We start from the raw sequence: 15,701 nt of genomic DNA on the forward strand, positions 1-15,701 counted from the left end.
CAACATGGGAAATTCTATATAACATTTATGTGTTCTGAAATTTTCAAATGCCTAGGGCATTAAGAGGAAAAATGGACCAAAACTGGATATGACTAAAATGGTTAAGCAATTGTCGAGGACAATCTAAGTTTTACCAAAGATTGGTTGCTTGTGGACAGTTGGAAGCATAGTGTAAATTTTGGAAGGACCATGTTGGCATAATCTGAGAAGAGGTAACTCTTGTTCAGAAGTGATAGTCAAAATGGGAATATGGAAATGTTTCCATAAGTGGAGGTTATTCCTTAAATCTGGGTCAGATTAGAAAACTTAATGTAAGAAGGATGTTCAAAGGAATGTACATTAAATGTGAGACTTCATTTCCATGGAATTTCTCTCCATTGGAATACTTTGTAATGTTTGTTGCCAAGTCTTTGTGACTTTTGTGCATAGTCATTACAAGAGGATTATTGCATATAAGGTTAGAATCTAACAGATTACAGTAAGTGGCAAGGACTTGGTATTCTCACACTTACGGTAAGGATTTGGAATTGTGAAATGGGTGTCGTTGGAAATGTTTACAATTGATCTATTTCGCATAGTAAGGACAATAGACAAACATAGTGTGCATGCTTGGAGCATGGGATAACTATTGTTTTAATTCAAGTATTAAGTTGATCATTCGAAACATTATACAATGAGTAAGGAGTAATCAATATGGTGATTAAATAAAAGGTGTTTTATTTATGCTCATAAGTTTTGGGGTCATATAGGATTAGGATTATTCTTGTGTTTCACTTTGTATGTTTTGACTTCCCGAATAACTAGGTTATTCAAACTATCCACAGTCGATCATACGTTGGAAGTAAGCATGAAAGAAGACTGTCATGAGTTGGCTTGTATATTGCCTAAGGCATTAGGCATAGCAAAAGTTTTGCTACACCATTCATGAGTGCTCCTGAAATAATATTTGAGTATTGGATTCAACCCGCGCTCACTCGAATCACTTCATGGACTTTATCATGAGTGATCGTGAGACGATAATATCATATACGTCTTTAAACCTAGATATATGAGTTGTTGACTATGAGTTGGTTGTACATTGATAGTACGAAAACGCATCGGTAACTCGATGTTATAAAATGTGTTGTTGTGTATGATTCAAAGAATAGTTAGTACAAGCATATGAGTCGAAGTTTATCTGTTCCCTTTTATCATGAGAGGATTAAAAGCGATATCTTGGGCCCCTCGATGATTCTGTTTTGACTTATGTGACGGGCCCGGTCGGAACTAAATTGATGTGTTCAGTTATGTTCTATGTCAGACGAATCGAAAATCGGAAAACAAACTGCTGGAAAATAATTATGACATTGTTCCATGTATTTGTCCAACTGATATCTTGAGAACAGAGGATTATATGATCCCTTATCTAAAGGACGAGTCACTGACTAGGTCAGAGTTCGACAACGGCTTTTGAAAGCTTACGATTGCTAAGTCGGATCCTAGAGGTACATTGGCAGTTATAGTTATTAGACTTATCCAAGTGGAAGATTGTTGGATTTAGTGTCTAAGCCCATAACTATAACTGGGATGTACTTGACCCGATTGTAGCATGATCCTTTTGGGTTGCCTTCATCAGTGCGATTTGATAGGATAGGCTTTTGAGAATAAGGTTATTATGATTTATTAATATATTACAAGTATAATATATTAATGAAATCATATTATTTAATTAGTATTGATCAAGAGTTAATTTGGAATTAATTTTGTGATCAAAAGAGACTAATTAAATATATGAGGATTGATTGTGTAAATCAATGATTCTTATAATGTGGGATAATGATCCATAGTTATTTAGGATGGGCTAAACCATTGAGATAATCCATGGAGGTTAACCCATGGAGCCTAAGTATATGAAAGGTCATTAGGGTTTACAAAGTGTAACCCTAGCATGTGCCACATTATAAATAGAGTCCCCTAGAGCCAAAATCGGTTGCTCCATTCGTTCTATGAGAGTGAAGTTGATTTCATGTCAAGTAACTTATTCTCTTAAGCCTCCTCTTGCATATGGTGTTTGTGAACCATTAGAGGCATCACACTTGGGGTGTTCAAGCTTTCAAAGGTCAAGAACTACAAGTCCTTCTAAAAGGTAAGTCATCTAACTAGTTGTATTGTTCATTTGACAATTTGTATGCTAGTTAGGACAATGCTTCGGAAAATTGTAAATATGCATGTATAATTAGAGAAAACATAGATCCAAAGCATTTAGGGTTGCATGTGCACCATAGGAGTGTTATAGTGCTCAAAACCCAACACAAACTACACCAGGAATCAGCCTAACCAACTTCTTTTGTATTAACCTTTCCCTGATGAAGTATAGGACTGGAAAAAGCTCTTTATTGGAAAAGCATATAGCAAAAGCGGAGAAATTGATCAGAACTCTTATGTATACTGTACATAAAACATAAGCAGTGAAATCCATGACAGATAAATATTTATATAAAACATAGAAGCATGTCACAGAAACTAAACAGCCTAGCAAGAAAACACTTCAAAACACCATCATGTTACGTCCTACACCCCTATTGTAATGTACTTATTCTAGAAGAAAGGGTCAAAATGGAAACACAACAAATAAAATTAACATCCTTTATGTTGAAGGGCATTTGGAGATGAATCAAAAATTTAACCCAGAATAAAAAAAGCATAGGATAGAGGATTGAATACAAACCTGTAAATCGCAAATAGATGGTGTTGTACAGGTCGAACCCTAAATCAGGGAAGACCCAAAATGGAGAAATTGAATGGCGATTTCAGATAACAAAATGAAGCGATAAGAAAGATAAAAGCAAAAGTTATTTACCTGGTAATTCTTACTTCTCGATGGATGCTGTAGTGGACGATGTTAGCAAGGCGTCTAATTGTTGTTGGTGAGTGAAGGGGGAACGAACTCTTCAGCCATGGGATTTAATTTCGACAACATTTTAGCCAAATCCCTCATTTCTTTCTTAAAACCCTCTTCCTCATTATCATGATGATCGACAGAAAAAAAATTTATGCAAGAAGAAAAAAATTAATCAATTAAACCCTAAAATCACACAAAAAGAACGAATCATAGAAACATGTAACAACAAGCAGACGGATAAGACAGAAGAAGAACCTGGAGAAGACAAAAACGGAAGATCCAAACCCAAACTGGCTCAACAGAGACGCAATGAATCATATGAATCGTCGGCCTAATCGATGGCATGAAGGAAATTGAGTCTCTGATGGAAAATTCTAGCAAGAGTGGGAAGTACAAAAAATATTAAAAGGACCGAACCTATATCCGTCATGTAGAAATTGTTGTGATGTTGGTTGAAGAACGGTGGTTATCTCACCTATATTTGGGGAAGAAGGCTGACTTTTGAACAGAGATCGAAGCAGATATGAATAAAAAATAAGTCGGCAACACCATACTCAAGCGGTGGTTTGACGGTGATGCTCTTCGAACGGCAGCTGCAGCGAGCACAGAAGCGAAGCCTAGAAAATAAGATAAAACTTTATGTAGCACATCTAAATATCGGGGAAGCATCGACATGTTATGGGGATTCAAGTTTTAAGAGGGGTTTAGAGGAGCGATGGTCAAGGTTCACTCGATTAAAGCGGTGAAGATGTGAAAGCAAATAGAGTGAGAAGCAGATTAAGAGATGAAAGACCCACACTTTCATATTACACAATATAGTTACTCCAAAACATGCTACATGCATATTTATAAAACAATATCTTACATTGATAAAGTGATTACAAAAGATTGGATACAAACCGACTATGTTTTAATATTTTACATAACTACCCAGGATATTGTAATTTTATACAATCATAAACCGAAATACAAAAGTAATATTACAACTAATCTAAACCTTCCAACAGTATATGACTATACTGGTTACTTATCTCCTGCAAATTTGTTAAACATTGAGAGGGTAAGCGGTGACGCTTAGTGAGTTCAATAATAGATACAATATAACGTTATGCCATATATATACTTCAATATGGCAGAAGCAAAGAGGAACAAGGAATAACAAAGGCATATGTGAAAAGCTTTCCATATCAATCAATGAGACATAACAATTTCCATACTTGATATACAATCAATAAAGTTTCAGCACAAGTGGCACATAAAATACTCAGGAATATCATTTTGCTAGAATATTTAGGCTTTCAGCCTTATCTTAGCATACTGCCGAAGCCAAAGTGATGCCTATCTCATACACTTCATGGTCAACGGTACATACCAATACCCAAGTGATGCCTATGTCATACACTTCGTGGTCAGATGTATAGTCTTGCTATAAAAATAGCAGAAATAATAACACGAGATGATAACATGGAAAAACACATAGCACATATAACACATAACATACAATTGTTCCTATATATTAAACTCACCTTGAATTAACCGGGGGTCAAAATAATAATTTGTGCAGCATTTCGGCTCTAAATATGACTTTATTCGTTGAAAACCGAGAGATTTATTGAAAAACCGGGCTCTGCGAAGGTAGAGCTTCAAACCGAAAAGATACATTTCTCGGGCTTCACGGGCACTTCGGGGCGTGTTTCGGGTGCTAAAAATGATATCGGGGCTTCGGGGGATATCAAAATAATGAAAATATTAAAAGGGGGGGGGGGGGTGAAAATGGCCAATTTCCCATTTCTCTCGGGAGGGTTCGCAACCCTCTTATTTATAGGGTGAATTTGCAAGGGTCGGATCCGAGGCTAGGGGAGTCAGCAGCTGCGAAGGCCACGCGACAACAAGGGCTTGGTTCGGACGCCAGACGTCGCGCATGCGGGGAGGCCAGGTGCGAGGCTCGGAAGTGTGACACGGGCGAGGCGCGTCGGACGCGCATTGGACCGCTGCTCGGACGAATCAGAAGGCGACGCGTCATCAGCTGGGTCTTCGGCTCGGACACGTGGCGCGCATGACTCACTGAAATCGACCTTATCCTTACGAGGGTGACGTGGCCAGCTCCAATCCATGCGAATTTCTCGGAAATTGTGCCCAAACTTGTAAAATCCATAACTTTCTCATACGGGCTCCGTTTTTGACGTTCTTTATATGCACGCGTAGGGAAAATTATGCTCTACGACTTTCGTTTAGACTTAGTCGGCAAATTTTGACTTTATTTTAATATTATTATTTTTAACAGACCGAGACTGGTAAATCCGTTAAAAATTCATAACTTCTTCATCCGATGTCCGTATTCGTCAGACTTTTTACCGTTGTACTGCTAATGACGAGACCTTCGATTCTCGTTTAGGTTGTGTCGGCTAAAAATCACTCGATCTAAAATTCGAGTTTTTAGCTGTCTACTACTATACCGAAACTTAGAAAAATCATAACTTCCTCATACGAAGTTAGATTTGGGCGTTCTTTTTATCAAAATTCTCGGTTTAACAAATACTATGACTTTCATTTAGATCACTAAGACTAAAAAGTAGTTTATCAAAAACTCATTTTTTACGTCATTCGGCGCCGTGCCGGTTTGTCGCGGATCTTCGATTGGTCATAACTTCTTCGTTATAACTCGGATTTCGATGAGGTTTTCGCCTAAATGTTTCTAACGAGATTATCTACAACTTTCAATAATAAAATTTTACTTATTTCAAATTTTATATTTTCGCTAAATTTCACTATTTGGCTTTTAATTGGAATCTTATAAGACTTCCAATATTTTATGAGTGATTCTAAACATAGTTTTACTTCATTTCTAGTAAAAACTATCTGTTAAAACTCAACACTCAATTTCACATAATATCTCATAATATTATTAACTTTTCAAATTACATAACACGATTTCAAAACGTGTATGTTACAAGAGGTGGTTGGCTAAGCTTATTTAAGCTCTCCTTTTTTTTTTTTTTTTTAACTTATTACCAGTTCTACACCGGTATAGATTAAAAATAGTGTTTGGATAAAAATAACTTATCAAGGTATCATACCGGAAATAAGTCAAAATCTATAAGTAAACTCCCCCTAACTTATTAACTTATAAGTTATAATCTATAAGTTGAAAAGTGCTTATGAAAGTCGTAAGCTTAGCCAAACACCCCAGAAGAGGGTTTCGAGAGTGAGCAGTGGCGGGAATGATCGGGAAGTAGAAGGCTTAACCATGTGGTAATAACAATAATGACGACGACGACGACGATGAACAGTTTTTTGCCATACACAACAATTTATGTATTATAGAGTTGTACAGTACAACATTTTAAAGCACTAATTGTTGTGTATGGAGAAAAATTATTGTGTACAAATCATCTCTCAAAATAAAAGGTTTGATGTAATTACGATGTCTCTGTCTATATCTCTCTCTCTCTCTCTCTCTCTAGAAGCTCGTACACGACTGAATTAGCCACTCATGATAACTTCAAACATATCCATCCGGTTTCCTTTCTCAAACGTCAACACGAGATCACCGCCAACATGAAAATTCAAACATCCTTTTTTCATTGAAGTGAATAAATGTTTTTCACTTAAAGTGGATGGTCCCGCTAGTGATGTCCACAATAGCTAGGAAGAGAGTACACATGAGAAATCTATCGTTAGGAGTGGTGGTTAAAGGGATAGACTTTGATCGGGATGAGTTAAACCCATTTATAAACTGAAGTTGTTTGAGGAATGAAAACAAAATAGGAGAGCTTCATATAACCTGAAGTTAAACCCATATATAATACGTTTGTTAACAAATTTTATAAGACATTTTTGCTGTCACATAATATCTATGTGGGCATTTTTGTTGGAAATAAAACAGATAAACTTGTTATTATATCTATTCTAAATAGCAATGTCGACACCCTTTCTTTTTCTTTCCTTTCCATTCTACTTTTTTTTTTTTTTTTTTTTTTTTTTTTTTCATTTTCAATCATTTCCTTATACAACTTATTATGAAACATTCTTCTTTTCTACCTTTTGGCAATTTAAGTCCTTGTCCTTCCTTTTTCTTTTCTTTCTCTTCTACTTTTTTTTTTTTTTTTTTTTATTTTCCATTTTCAATCACTTCCTTATAAAACTTATTATGAAACATTCTTCTTTTTTAACTTATGACAATTTAAGTCTTTTTACTATGTTTCTATTGCTACAATCCTTTATACTTTATAGAATAGAATGCCATTTTCAACTATCTATATTTTTATCATATTCACACCAATGTTGGAAAATGTCAAATTCACTATTTTATTTTCTAAACATTTATTTTATCCCGGTAATATATAATCTGATTTTCCTATAGTTATCACCCCTCTTATTTTATAACCTTTCGTATGAGTCAATATAAATTAGAGGTGGTCAATTTTTCGACGTAAATTGTTTGGGCGTAAATTTATAACTTTAGTTAGCTGATTAAAAAAAAAAAATTAAATCCTTTTACTATGTTTCAATTGCTACCATCAACCCTCTATATTTTTATCATATTTACATACTAAAAGCTTGCTGCTATTTTGAATCTTATTTTTGCAATTGAATCTGAAAATATCCCGCTCAAACTCAAAGCCTCGTTGAAAGAAGAAAAAAACACGGCGTTTCCCTTTTGCCCTACCCCTACCGTTGTCTCTTTTCTTGCATCCATCGAACACCATAGCCTATTAGCCTTCATCTCTTCTGCATCTGTATCTCCGACGTCACAGAGCACCGAGGCGCCCTCTCACAGCCGGCCGACGTCGCACATCGCCGGAGCCTCCGTCGCACAGCACTTCGGAGCCTCCTTCTGATATCACCTCCCTGAAATCCACTAGCACCACCAAGGTCAGACATCCGACGCCAAGCTACGACCTCCAACGCCAAACATCGACAGCGCCGCCCTCGCCAGCGCCGGATCCAAAGTTTTGAATTTAAATTCGCGCTCCAATAACATTTCAATCAGAAAAGAAGAATGCGTTGATGGATTTGGTTCGTCGCCAGTGAACATGTCGTTGGAGAAGTTGTTCATTCAATTCTTCGAGCGCAAAGACTGGATCATCGAACAAGCCCAGCAGCAAGCCGATGCGTACACCGAGCAACTTGCTTCTAGGCTCCTTATCGATGGAATTACACCTCCTTCATGCCTTTTGAACCCCAGATTTAACTCTGGTTCTTCTCATCCCCGTGGTAGGCATTCACTTATCGTTTTAAGTAGGCACTGTCTTAAATTTCAGATTGAACTAGGGGATTGCAGTGCTTTTCAAGTTAGAAAATTAGTTCATCCATGCATGCTTCCCGCTTTTTGTCTACATACTGTATTTAATCTTCATCCTGTCGCTTTCTTACTAAATTCATAGGAGGCCATAATCATAATGCATATGTCTATTTCTATTTGTGTATTTATTTAACATCACCGATTTTGAAGTGTTTGTCACTTGGGCATGCGAGATTGGTATTTATTGGGGAAAGCTCTTGAAAGGAGCTAACAATCACTCAGAAGTTTTCTCCATATGGATAACACCAACACGGCCTTACAGATTATTTTAGGTTTTTTTTTTAGTTGAAAGGGGGTTTCTGGAAGATTTTCTGGACGTAGGAATACAATTAGCTACTAGTTTATCATTTATGTGTATAAACCTTAAACCCAAGAGCATAGTAAGAACAAGGAGCATCAGACTTTTACACTGTGTATTATATAGTTTTGACTCCTGGTTCTATGGTATGGTTTCATGATGATTAATTGTTGAAAGATTGGTGTTATTTTGCAGAGTTGAAAAAAGAAGAGATCATCTCCAAGCTCTTACTTCAACATCCACGGGAGTCTGTTCGCTATTCAACTGGTGGCCCTTTTCTGTATGACAGACCAGTTGTTTCCAGGGGTAATGGACAGTTACCAAATGAAGTGTCCATGGAAACCCATGCTCCTCCTAACAAAGGTGGCAATGTGACCAATGGACTACCTGTGACACTTGCTTGTCCTAATGTTGACATGGGATGCAGCTTAAACCGTGTTAATGAGCAAGATGACAGTGTTAACTCTCCTCAGAAAGAGAATGAGATGGATGCTAGAATATCAAGCATTTATGCTGCACCAGACACTTCGCTTGCTAGAATTCAGAGGTCCAAGTCAAGGCAAAAAGCTCTAGAGCTTCGAACTAGTGCAAAAACTACAGCTAAGAGTTGTTTAGGTGATGAAAGTAGAACCTGTATTTCTTTTACTGGAGATGAAGTATCCAAAAGTGATTTCCATCAAGTCACTCAAGATAAGTGCCCTTCAGAACCAGGCATATGCAATGATATCAGTGGAGCAAATTCTGTGGCAGCAGAAGGAAAGGGTAGAACCAGGTTTAGTGGTAGACTTGCAGGGTCTAGCACTTCTGATGAAAAACATAGTTTTATGAATGATCTTTCCAAAACCAATGATAAGGAAGAATTAGATGGTGGTATCCTGGCACAGTCAACAGGTCAACATTTTGGTCATGCTGATGGTGTTATGGAAGGGGTTAATCTTCTTGACATCTCTTTGGGAAGTTATGGAGCCAAAAAGTCATTAACTGGCAACACACACGATACACAAAGGCAAAGCAAACCTTATTCTGGTAGAATTACCAGGTCTAAGGGTTCGACCCAACAAACAGGTGGGCTAAACAAGTCATTAGAAGTGGGCACATCTGCTTCTTACAATCCAAAAGAAGGTAGTATAGGTGCACTTTGTTATTCTATTGGTGATTTGAAGCATGGAGTTGATGCCTCCAACAAGTTACTAGATGCAGTCAAAACTTCTCAGGGTTGTAGTGATAGAGTTAGGGAGACACAAGTTACTTGTAGCAGTAAAGATGTAAAGAAGTCTGTAAGTTCCTCCAATATTGCTACTTCTCGAGTTACAAATTCCAAGTCTGAGTCTATGAAAGAATGTTCACTTGATGCTAACCACAGAGAAGATGGTGAAATTGTTGTGGGAAATGGGCCTATAGATGCTCCAGTTGCAATGCAGCCTGTAAATTCTGTAAAGAAGTTGGATCCTGTCACCATGTGCACTGAATCAGATGGTTTAGCCTTAAAGCAATCTTCTGAGTGTTGTATTCTTGTTAAACCTAAGCAACTGAACTTTGATGAAATGGATGGATGCGATTCAAATAAAGTTAGTAGTCTGCTTTCCAAGAAGAGAAGGCTGGATGGATTGTTGGGACAGGAATGCAATCCCTTAATGGATTCAGCTTCATTAAAAGATCAGAAATCCAGTGGTACTTTCTTTGAGCAGCAGTCAAGCCAATCGAAGTCTGCAAGGATACATTCTCAAGAGGATTTTGATGTGTGTACAAATATGGAGACAATGAATATTGGTTTGGATATGTATGAGAATCCAATGGTGGAGGATTGTATGCTTTCCAAGAAGAGAATGTCAGATGGATTGTTGGGACAGGAATGCAATCCTTCAATGGATTCTGCTTCATCAATAGATCCTAATTTCAGTGGTACTTTCATTGAGAAGCAATTACCATTGGAGAATGTAGAATCAAGCAAATCGAAAGCTGCAACGACTCATTCTAATGACAATTTTATTTGGTGTGCAAATGATGAGACAATGAATATTGATTTGGACACGAATAAGAATCCAATGGTGGAGGATGGTATGCTTTCCAAGAAGAGAATGCCAGATGGATTGTTGGGAATGGATTCTGCTTCATCAATAGATCATAAGTCCAGTGGTACTTCCATTGAGCAGCAATTACCAATGGAGAATGTAAACTTAAGCCAATCAAAAGCTGCAAGGACATATTCCCATGACAACTTTGATGAGTGTGCAAAAGATGAGATGATGAACATTGGTTTGAACATGGATGAGAACACAACAGGGGAGGATGTTGAACACAACCCTAAGGTATCCCTACATGTTGATGATGCTGCTGTTCTTTGTGAGGTAAGTGTCACTTCTCAAAGACCCAAAACTTTCATTTCAAAACTTATACTCATGATATGTAGGATTTATACTTGAAATTCATTCCTTTTAGTATTTTTCAACAAACATTTTAGCATGCATTGAGGTTTCTCATCATAATCTACCTTTTGATCTCAAATTTACAAACCCTATATGCATTCCAACCATCAAGAATGTAACTGGAAACTCATTCCACTGAGATGTTACTTGAAATTGGACAGAATATGTATATAACCCATTTCTAAATATCAGTATAAGATATACCAAACATGGATGGATATATCTAAAGAGTTTACACACATCCCTTACATAACCAATACCATATATGCTTTTCATTTCTCATTTCGGTAATGTACTTGCAAAAGTAACACAAAACATTCCATTTTCAACATTATTCAAGCCATATTCATCTTTTGTGAATTGTGATAGGTTGATGTCCATGATGAAAATGCTTCTGGTGATTTTATACCTGTCTCCGAAGATCTCAAGCAAAGCCTTACTTCATGTTTATCCAAACAAGGAGACAAGGATTCTGAGGATTTCTTGGATCTCGATCCTTCAAAATCCAATTGGAAACTGAATTCTGCCAAAGTGAATACATGGCCACAGGACCTTCACAGGAATGCTGATGACCAAAGAAAATGCTTCTCTGATTCCAGACATGTTCAAGGTGATGTTATTCATTGTGATCTTGAAGCATCTGAAAATGATTTCCATATCTCCCACTCCCAATCAGATGACACTATTCAGAGCTTTGACAAGCGAGTTCATGATGAGATGGAGCTTCAAGCTACAGAGGTATGAATGTTCTACTAATTCCAACTTATGTTTGAGTGAACTTTTAAAGACATTTCCCTTTATTTAACAATTTTCTCTTGAATTTTCTTATCACAGGCAACTGTTGCTGAAGTGGAGGATAAAACAAGCAATGATGATGTTGGTGTTACTGTGGTTGACCCTGATGAAACTATGCCTGAGTATGAGGGTTTTACCATAGATGAAAAGGAACTGGAAAATGCTGAAGGAGGTGGTGGAATAGATTTTGACAGGCTGGAATTGCCAAGTTCCCCAATCAAAAGAGCCAGCCTTCTAGCACAAATCTGCAAATCTGCTAGCATGAATACACCATTTTCCAAGTTTTCATCTGCTACATTTAATCAACATCAAGTTCAAGACCTGTATGGGATCATCCTTGATGAGGATGATTTGAAAAAGGATACTGATATTTCAGGAAGTGATTGTGGTTATTCTTTTCCAACACAGCAGAAGACTTTTGATTCACTTCCATTTTCTGGTACTCCATTTAATTGGGAGTCAAAGAATTATTATTCCTCTCCTGTTGGTATTGGAAAGCTCTGGGACAGGTCAACATCAAGTTCAGGCAGTTCAGAGAATCGATTAAGCCCAAATCCTGAACATACTTGCTTCCCCATTGAAGAAGATGAAGATCCTAACAGTAATGAAGAAACTGAAAATGATGAACTTCAAGCAAATGAACAGACAGAAATGGAAATTGTAACAACAGAAAATGATGATGAGGTGGAGGTTGGAATTGTTCCAAAAGTAGAAAATCAACTTGCTGAAAGAGAACCACCCTCTGGGCCCATGAAATATCGCGATAGATGCAGTTCAAATTCTGTGAATATACAAGTGAACATCCCTAAGACTCATGATAAGTTAAAATACAAGTCCAAATTTCATCCTGGAGTTAGCCGGACCCCATCAGTTTCCACACGTGCTAGTATTAGAAGGAATGCATCCCTTCAGACTCAAAACAGTAAAAATATGAGAAGTGCAATAAAAAGGCCAACACAGCGTAACAATATTGTATCAAATGTGACATCCTTTGTTTCAATTGTTCAACAAAAACAAGCAGCTGCAGTTTGCCCAGGTAGATAATTTTTTTTTCTCTATCCCAAAGCAAGTGAAATATAAAAAATAACCTAATGTCTGTGTGTGTGTTTGGTTGTTTTTGAAGGTAAGAGAGATATAAAAGTGAAGGCTCTGGAGGCAGCTGAGGCTGCAAAACGACGTGAACAGGAAAAGGAAAATGAGAGGAGGATGAAGAAAGAAGCATTGAAGATTGAGAGGGAAAGAGTTGGGAAAGAAAATGCAAGAGAAATGGAATTAAATAAAAAGAGAAAACTGGAGGAAATGAAGAAAAAAGAAGCTGACGTGGCAGCAAGAAAAAAACAAAGGGAGGAAGATGAGAGAAAGCAAATTGCTAAAAAAAGAAAAATTGCTGAAACACGAAAAGAGCAGAAAGCACAACATGAAAAATCACGACATGTTGCAATTGCTGGTGGTGGAAGTAAAAAAGGATCTGAAAATAAAATTGCTTTTGATGAAAAGGGTTCTCAAAGACATGAGAAAATCTTAGCAGCAGATGTCATCATCATCCAACAACTTACACCTTTTCCTGAAAAGGTATGTATAATAGCAATGCACTTTACTCTTTTTTACCAATATAGGGGCATTATTATACTGTATGAGTAAAGTAGGCTGCAATTTATAATATATTACCTACGATGATCAACATTATTAATTATAGGATACGGAAACAAACGTACTTGAAAAGTCACCTGGACAAGTGGGATCGGTGATGTTGACTAGTCAAGAAAAATCATATGACATTTCCCCATATCAATGCTCTGATGAAGAAGATGAAGATGAAGAAGAACTACCCACCAAAAAGTTTATTCCATCATGGGCCAAGTATATTTTTCTATCATTATATGTTTTTTTTTTCTTAATTTTATGTAATGAAAAGATATTCATTTTGGGTTTTTTTTTTCTGCAGTAAAAGAGCTGTGGCGATGGCTCTGCCATTATTGCTGCGGGAGGTTGACCCTGAAACAATATTTCCAACAGGAAGCTTTTGCAGTATGGATGAAGGTAACTATAAGAAGTGTTGAGTATCTTTTTATGAGACTTGGTTTGGTTAGATAGATAAAGAATTAAAGATTATTAGCTAATGGTTATTGGTTATGTGCTTGCAGTTGTCCTCCCTCGGAGGCTACAGCCACAATAGCTTGCTGATAACACAAGGTATTGCCTTTCTTTTTCGTGCTTTAGTCAAAATATTCGAGTAAAATGCAAATTTGGTCCTTGTGATTACTGATCTCTTTTGGTTTAGGTCTGAAGGATTTTTTTTTTTTTTTTTTTTTTTTTTTTTTTTTTTTCATTTTCAGGTTTCATTTCTGTTGTGTTCCACACCTTGAGTTTAAGTCCGTCAAGCCCTAGTAAAATGACCATTTTACTCTTATTATATAAGTTTTTACTAATAATAAAAAATAATGGAAAACACAAGATGGAGGCTACAATGGTCATTTTACCAGAAGTTAACTGTCTTAAACGGACGGTGTGGGTGTGAGTGTGGGACTAAAACTTAAATGAAACCTGAAAATAGGGACCAAAAGTGAAAAAAAAGGTTCAAATTTGGACCTAAAGTACAGAAAATTACTAACCTAAAGGACATTGGATTTGCAGGTTGTGTTCTTTCTTTTATGAATCATGACATGCATGCTTTTGATTGTTTGACAGATTTTGATCCTGCAAGCATTCCTGTAGGAACTATATTGTGTATTTGAGAAACCTTTCATGCATACAATTCATATGCAGATTGATCATCTATACATTTAACTTTTGTTTATCTTAATATGTCAATATATATGTAGGATTCCATTCCTCGTATTCATGGTGGTGCATGTTTTTTTTTTTTTTGCTGAATTGTTCATTGTCTAAAGCCCTATGAAACGAACGTCTGTAGTTGAATCTTTCTCAAGTTGTAAACTTGTAATTACTTTCATCCAGATGGTTATATCGATGTGGATTGTTGAAATAGCGTTTTATGTGTCGTATTAGAAAACTGAATGTTTTTAGGAAAATAAATGATGGGGATAATCACTAAAATGATCAAAATTGGAGGGTATAATACCATTATTAGTCGGTTGACTATAGATAGTCGCAGGTTAATAAGGATCCTAAGTTATAAAAGAATTTATTTAAAAATAAAAATATTATTAATATCCTAAAACAAAAAGTAAATAACCATAAAAAAATATTAAAAATATAGTGTTTAAGCATTTAAGTTACGAATTATCATATGTTAATTCCATAATAAATTTAATAAGCTCAAAAAATAAAAATATATTTTCATAAAGAGGAATAGAATAAATCATTGTTTATGAAGCAATGATAAATGTATAAGCTTTATAATACCTCATAATTTGGAAAATTTTATTAACTATTTATAAATAAACAATGGATTATTGACATGAAAGCACAATAAAGTTTTCCTTATGGTTTTATATGGTCCGGTTTGTTTGTTTGTTTTTTATTTATTATTTTTTTTTGTAACTTTAACCCTATTAAAGTGAAAAATTACCTGCTAAAAAAGGCAACTCGTGGTGTTTTAACCGGTTATAAAGTCGGTTAACAAAAGTCGTTGCTTACATGTATGATTAGTCTACATGTGTGTCTAGTCAGCTTCCTATATAAACTATATAAGGGTTGAAGACTAAGGGTGCGTTTGGTTGTTGAAAACTGTTTTCATTTTCTAAGAAAATGTTTTCAAAAAATAAAGTTGAGTTTTCATTTTTAATTTTCAATGAAAATGCGTTTGGTTGGAACCGGTGGAGTTTTCATTTTCCATCTTAGAAATTTGGAAAACTTTGGAAAACTGTAAAAATCACTTTTCTAGTTTACATACAATTTGGAAAACTGAAAATTTTCATTTTCTTAGAAATTTTTGGAAAATTGAACGAACCAAACGCGTTTTCAAAATTTCCGTTTTTCTTGGAAAATTTTCCTAGAAAACTGGAAAATTTTCCACAACCAAACGCACCCTAA

At 36.1% G+C, this 15,701-nt stretch overlaps 1 protein-coding gene across 3 annotated transcripts; it reads left to right on the forward strand.

Annotated features, from left to right (window-relative positions):
• The first annotated feature begins 7,484 nt into the window (after nucleotides 1–7,484).
• On the forward strand, nucleotides 7,485–14,543 carry WYR (inner centromere protein, ARK-binding region protein). Of its 3 annotated transcripts, none has more exons than XM_079071334.1 (9): nucleotides 7,485–8,098; nucleotides 8,680–10,832; nucleotides 11,280–11,648; nucleotides 11,745–12,741; nucleotides 12,829–13,277; nucleotides 13,402–13,565; nucleotides 13,651–13,745; nucleotides 13,850–13,898; nucleotides 14,340–14,543. In XM_079071334.1, exons 1-8 carry the CDS (start codon nucleotides 7,918–7,920, stop codon nucleotides 13,879–13,881), a joined length of 4,440 nt encoding a protein of 1,479 aa, XP_078927460.1. In that variant the 5' UTR covers nucleotides 7,485–7,917; the 3' UTR covers nucleotides 13,882–13,898; nucleotides 14,340–14,543. The 3 variants fall into 3 exon arrangements, with proteins under 3 accessions (XP_078927460.1, XP_078927459.1, XP_078927461.1); XM_079071333.1 differs by having other exon boundaries at nucleotides 14,394–14,543; XM_079071335.1 differs by lacking the exon at nucleotides 14,340–14,543 and adding an exon at nucleotides 14,042–14,333.
• Nucleotides 14,544–15,701: the final 1,158 nt, after the last annotated feature.

This window comes from Lactuca virosa, chromosome 9 (genome assembly GCF_052849685.1).
Source record: "Lactuca virosa cultivar CGN04683 chromosome 9, Lactuca_virosa_CGN04683_v6, whole genome shotgun sequence".
Taxonomy (NCBI): Eukaryota; Viridiplantae; Streptophyta; class Magnoliopsida; order Asterales; family Asteraceae; genus Lactuca; species Lactuca virosa.

What these genes read in the sequence shown, in the direction of transcription:
- WYR (XM_079071334.1), top strand. Translation starts at nt 7,918, where the DNA reads ATGTCGTTGGAGAAGTTGTTCATTCAATTCTTCGAGCGCAAAGACTGG. An exon ending in ATGCTGCTGTTCTTTGTGAG is followed by an intron (nt 10,833 to 11,279) that starts GTAAGTGTCACT and finishes GAATTGTGATAG; the next exon opens with GTTGATGTCCATGATGAAAA. An exon ending in TTACACCTTTTCCTGAAAAG is followed by an intron (nt 13,278 to 13,401) that starts GTATGTATAATA and finishes TATTAATTATAG; the next exon opens with GATACGGAAACAAACGTACT.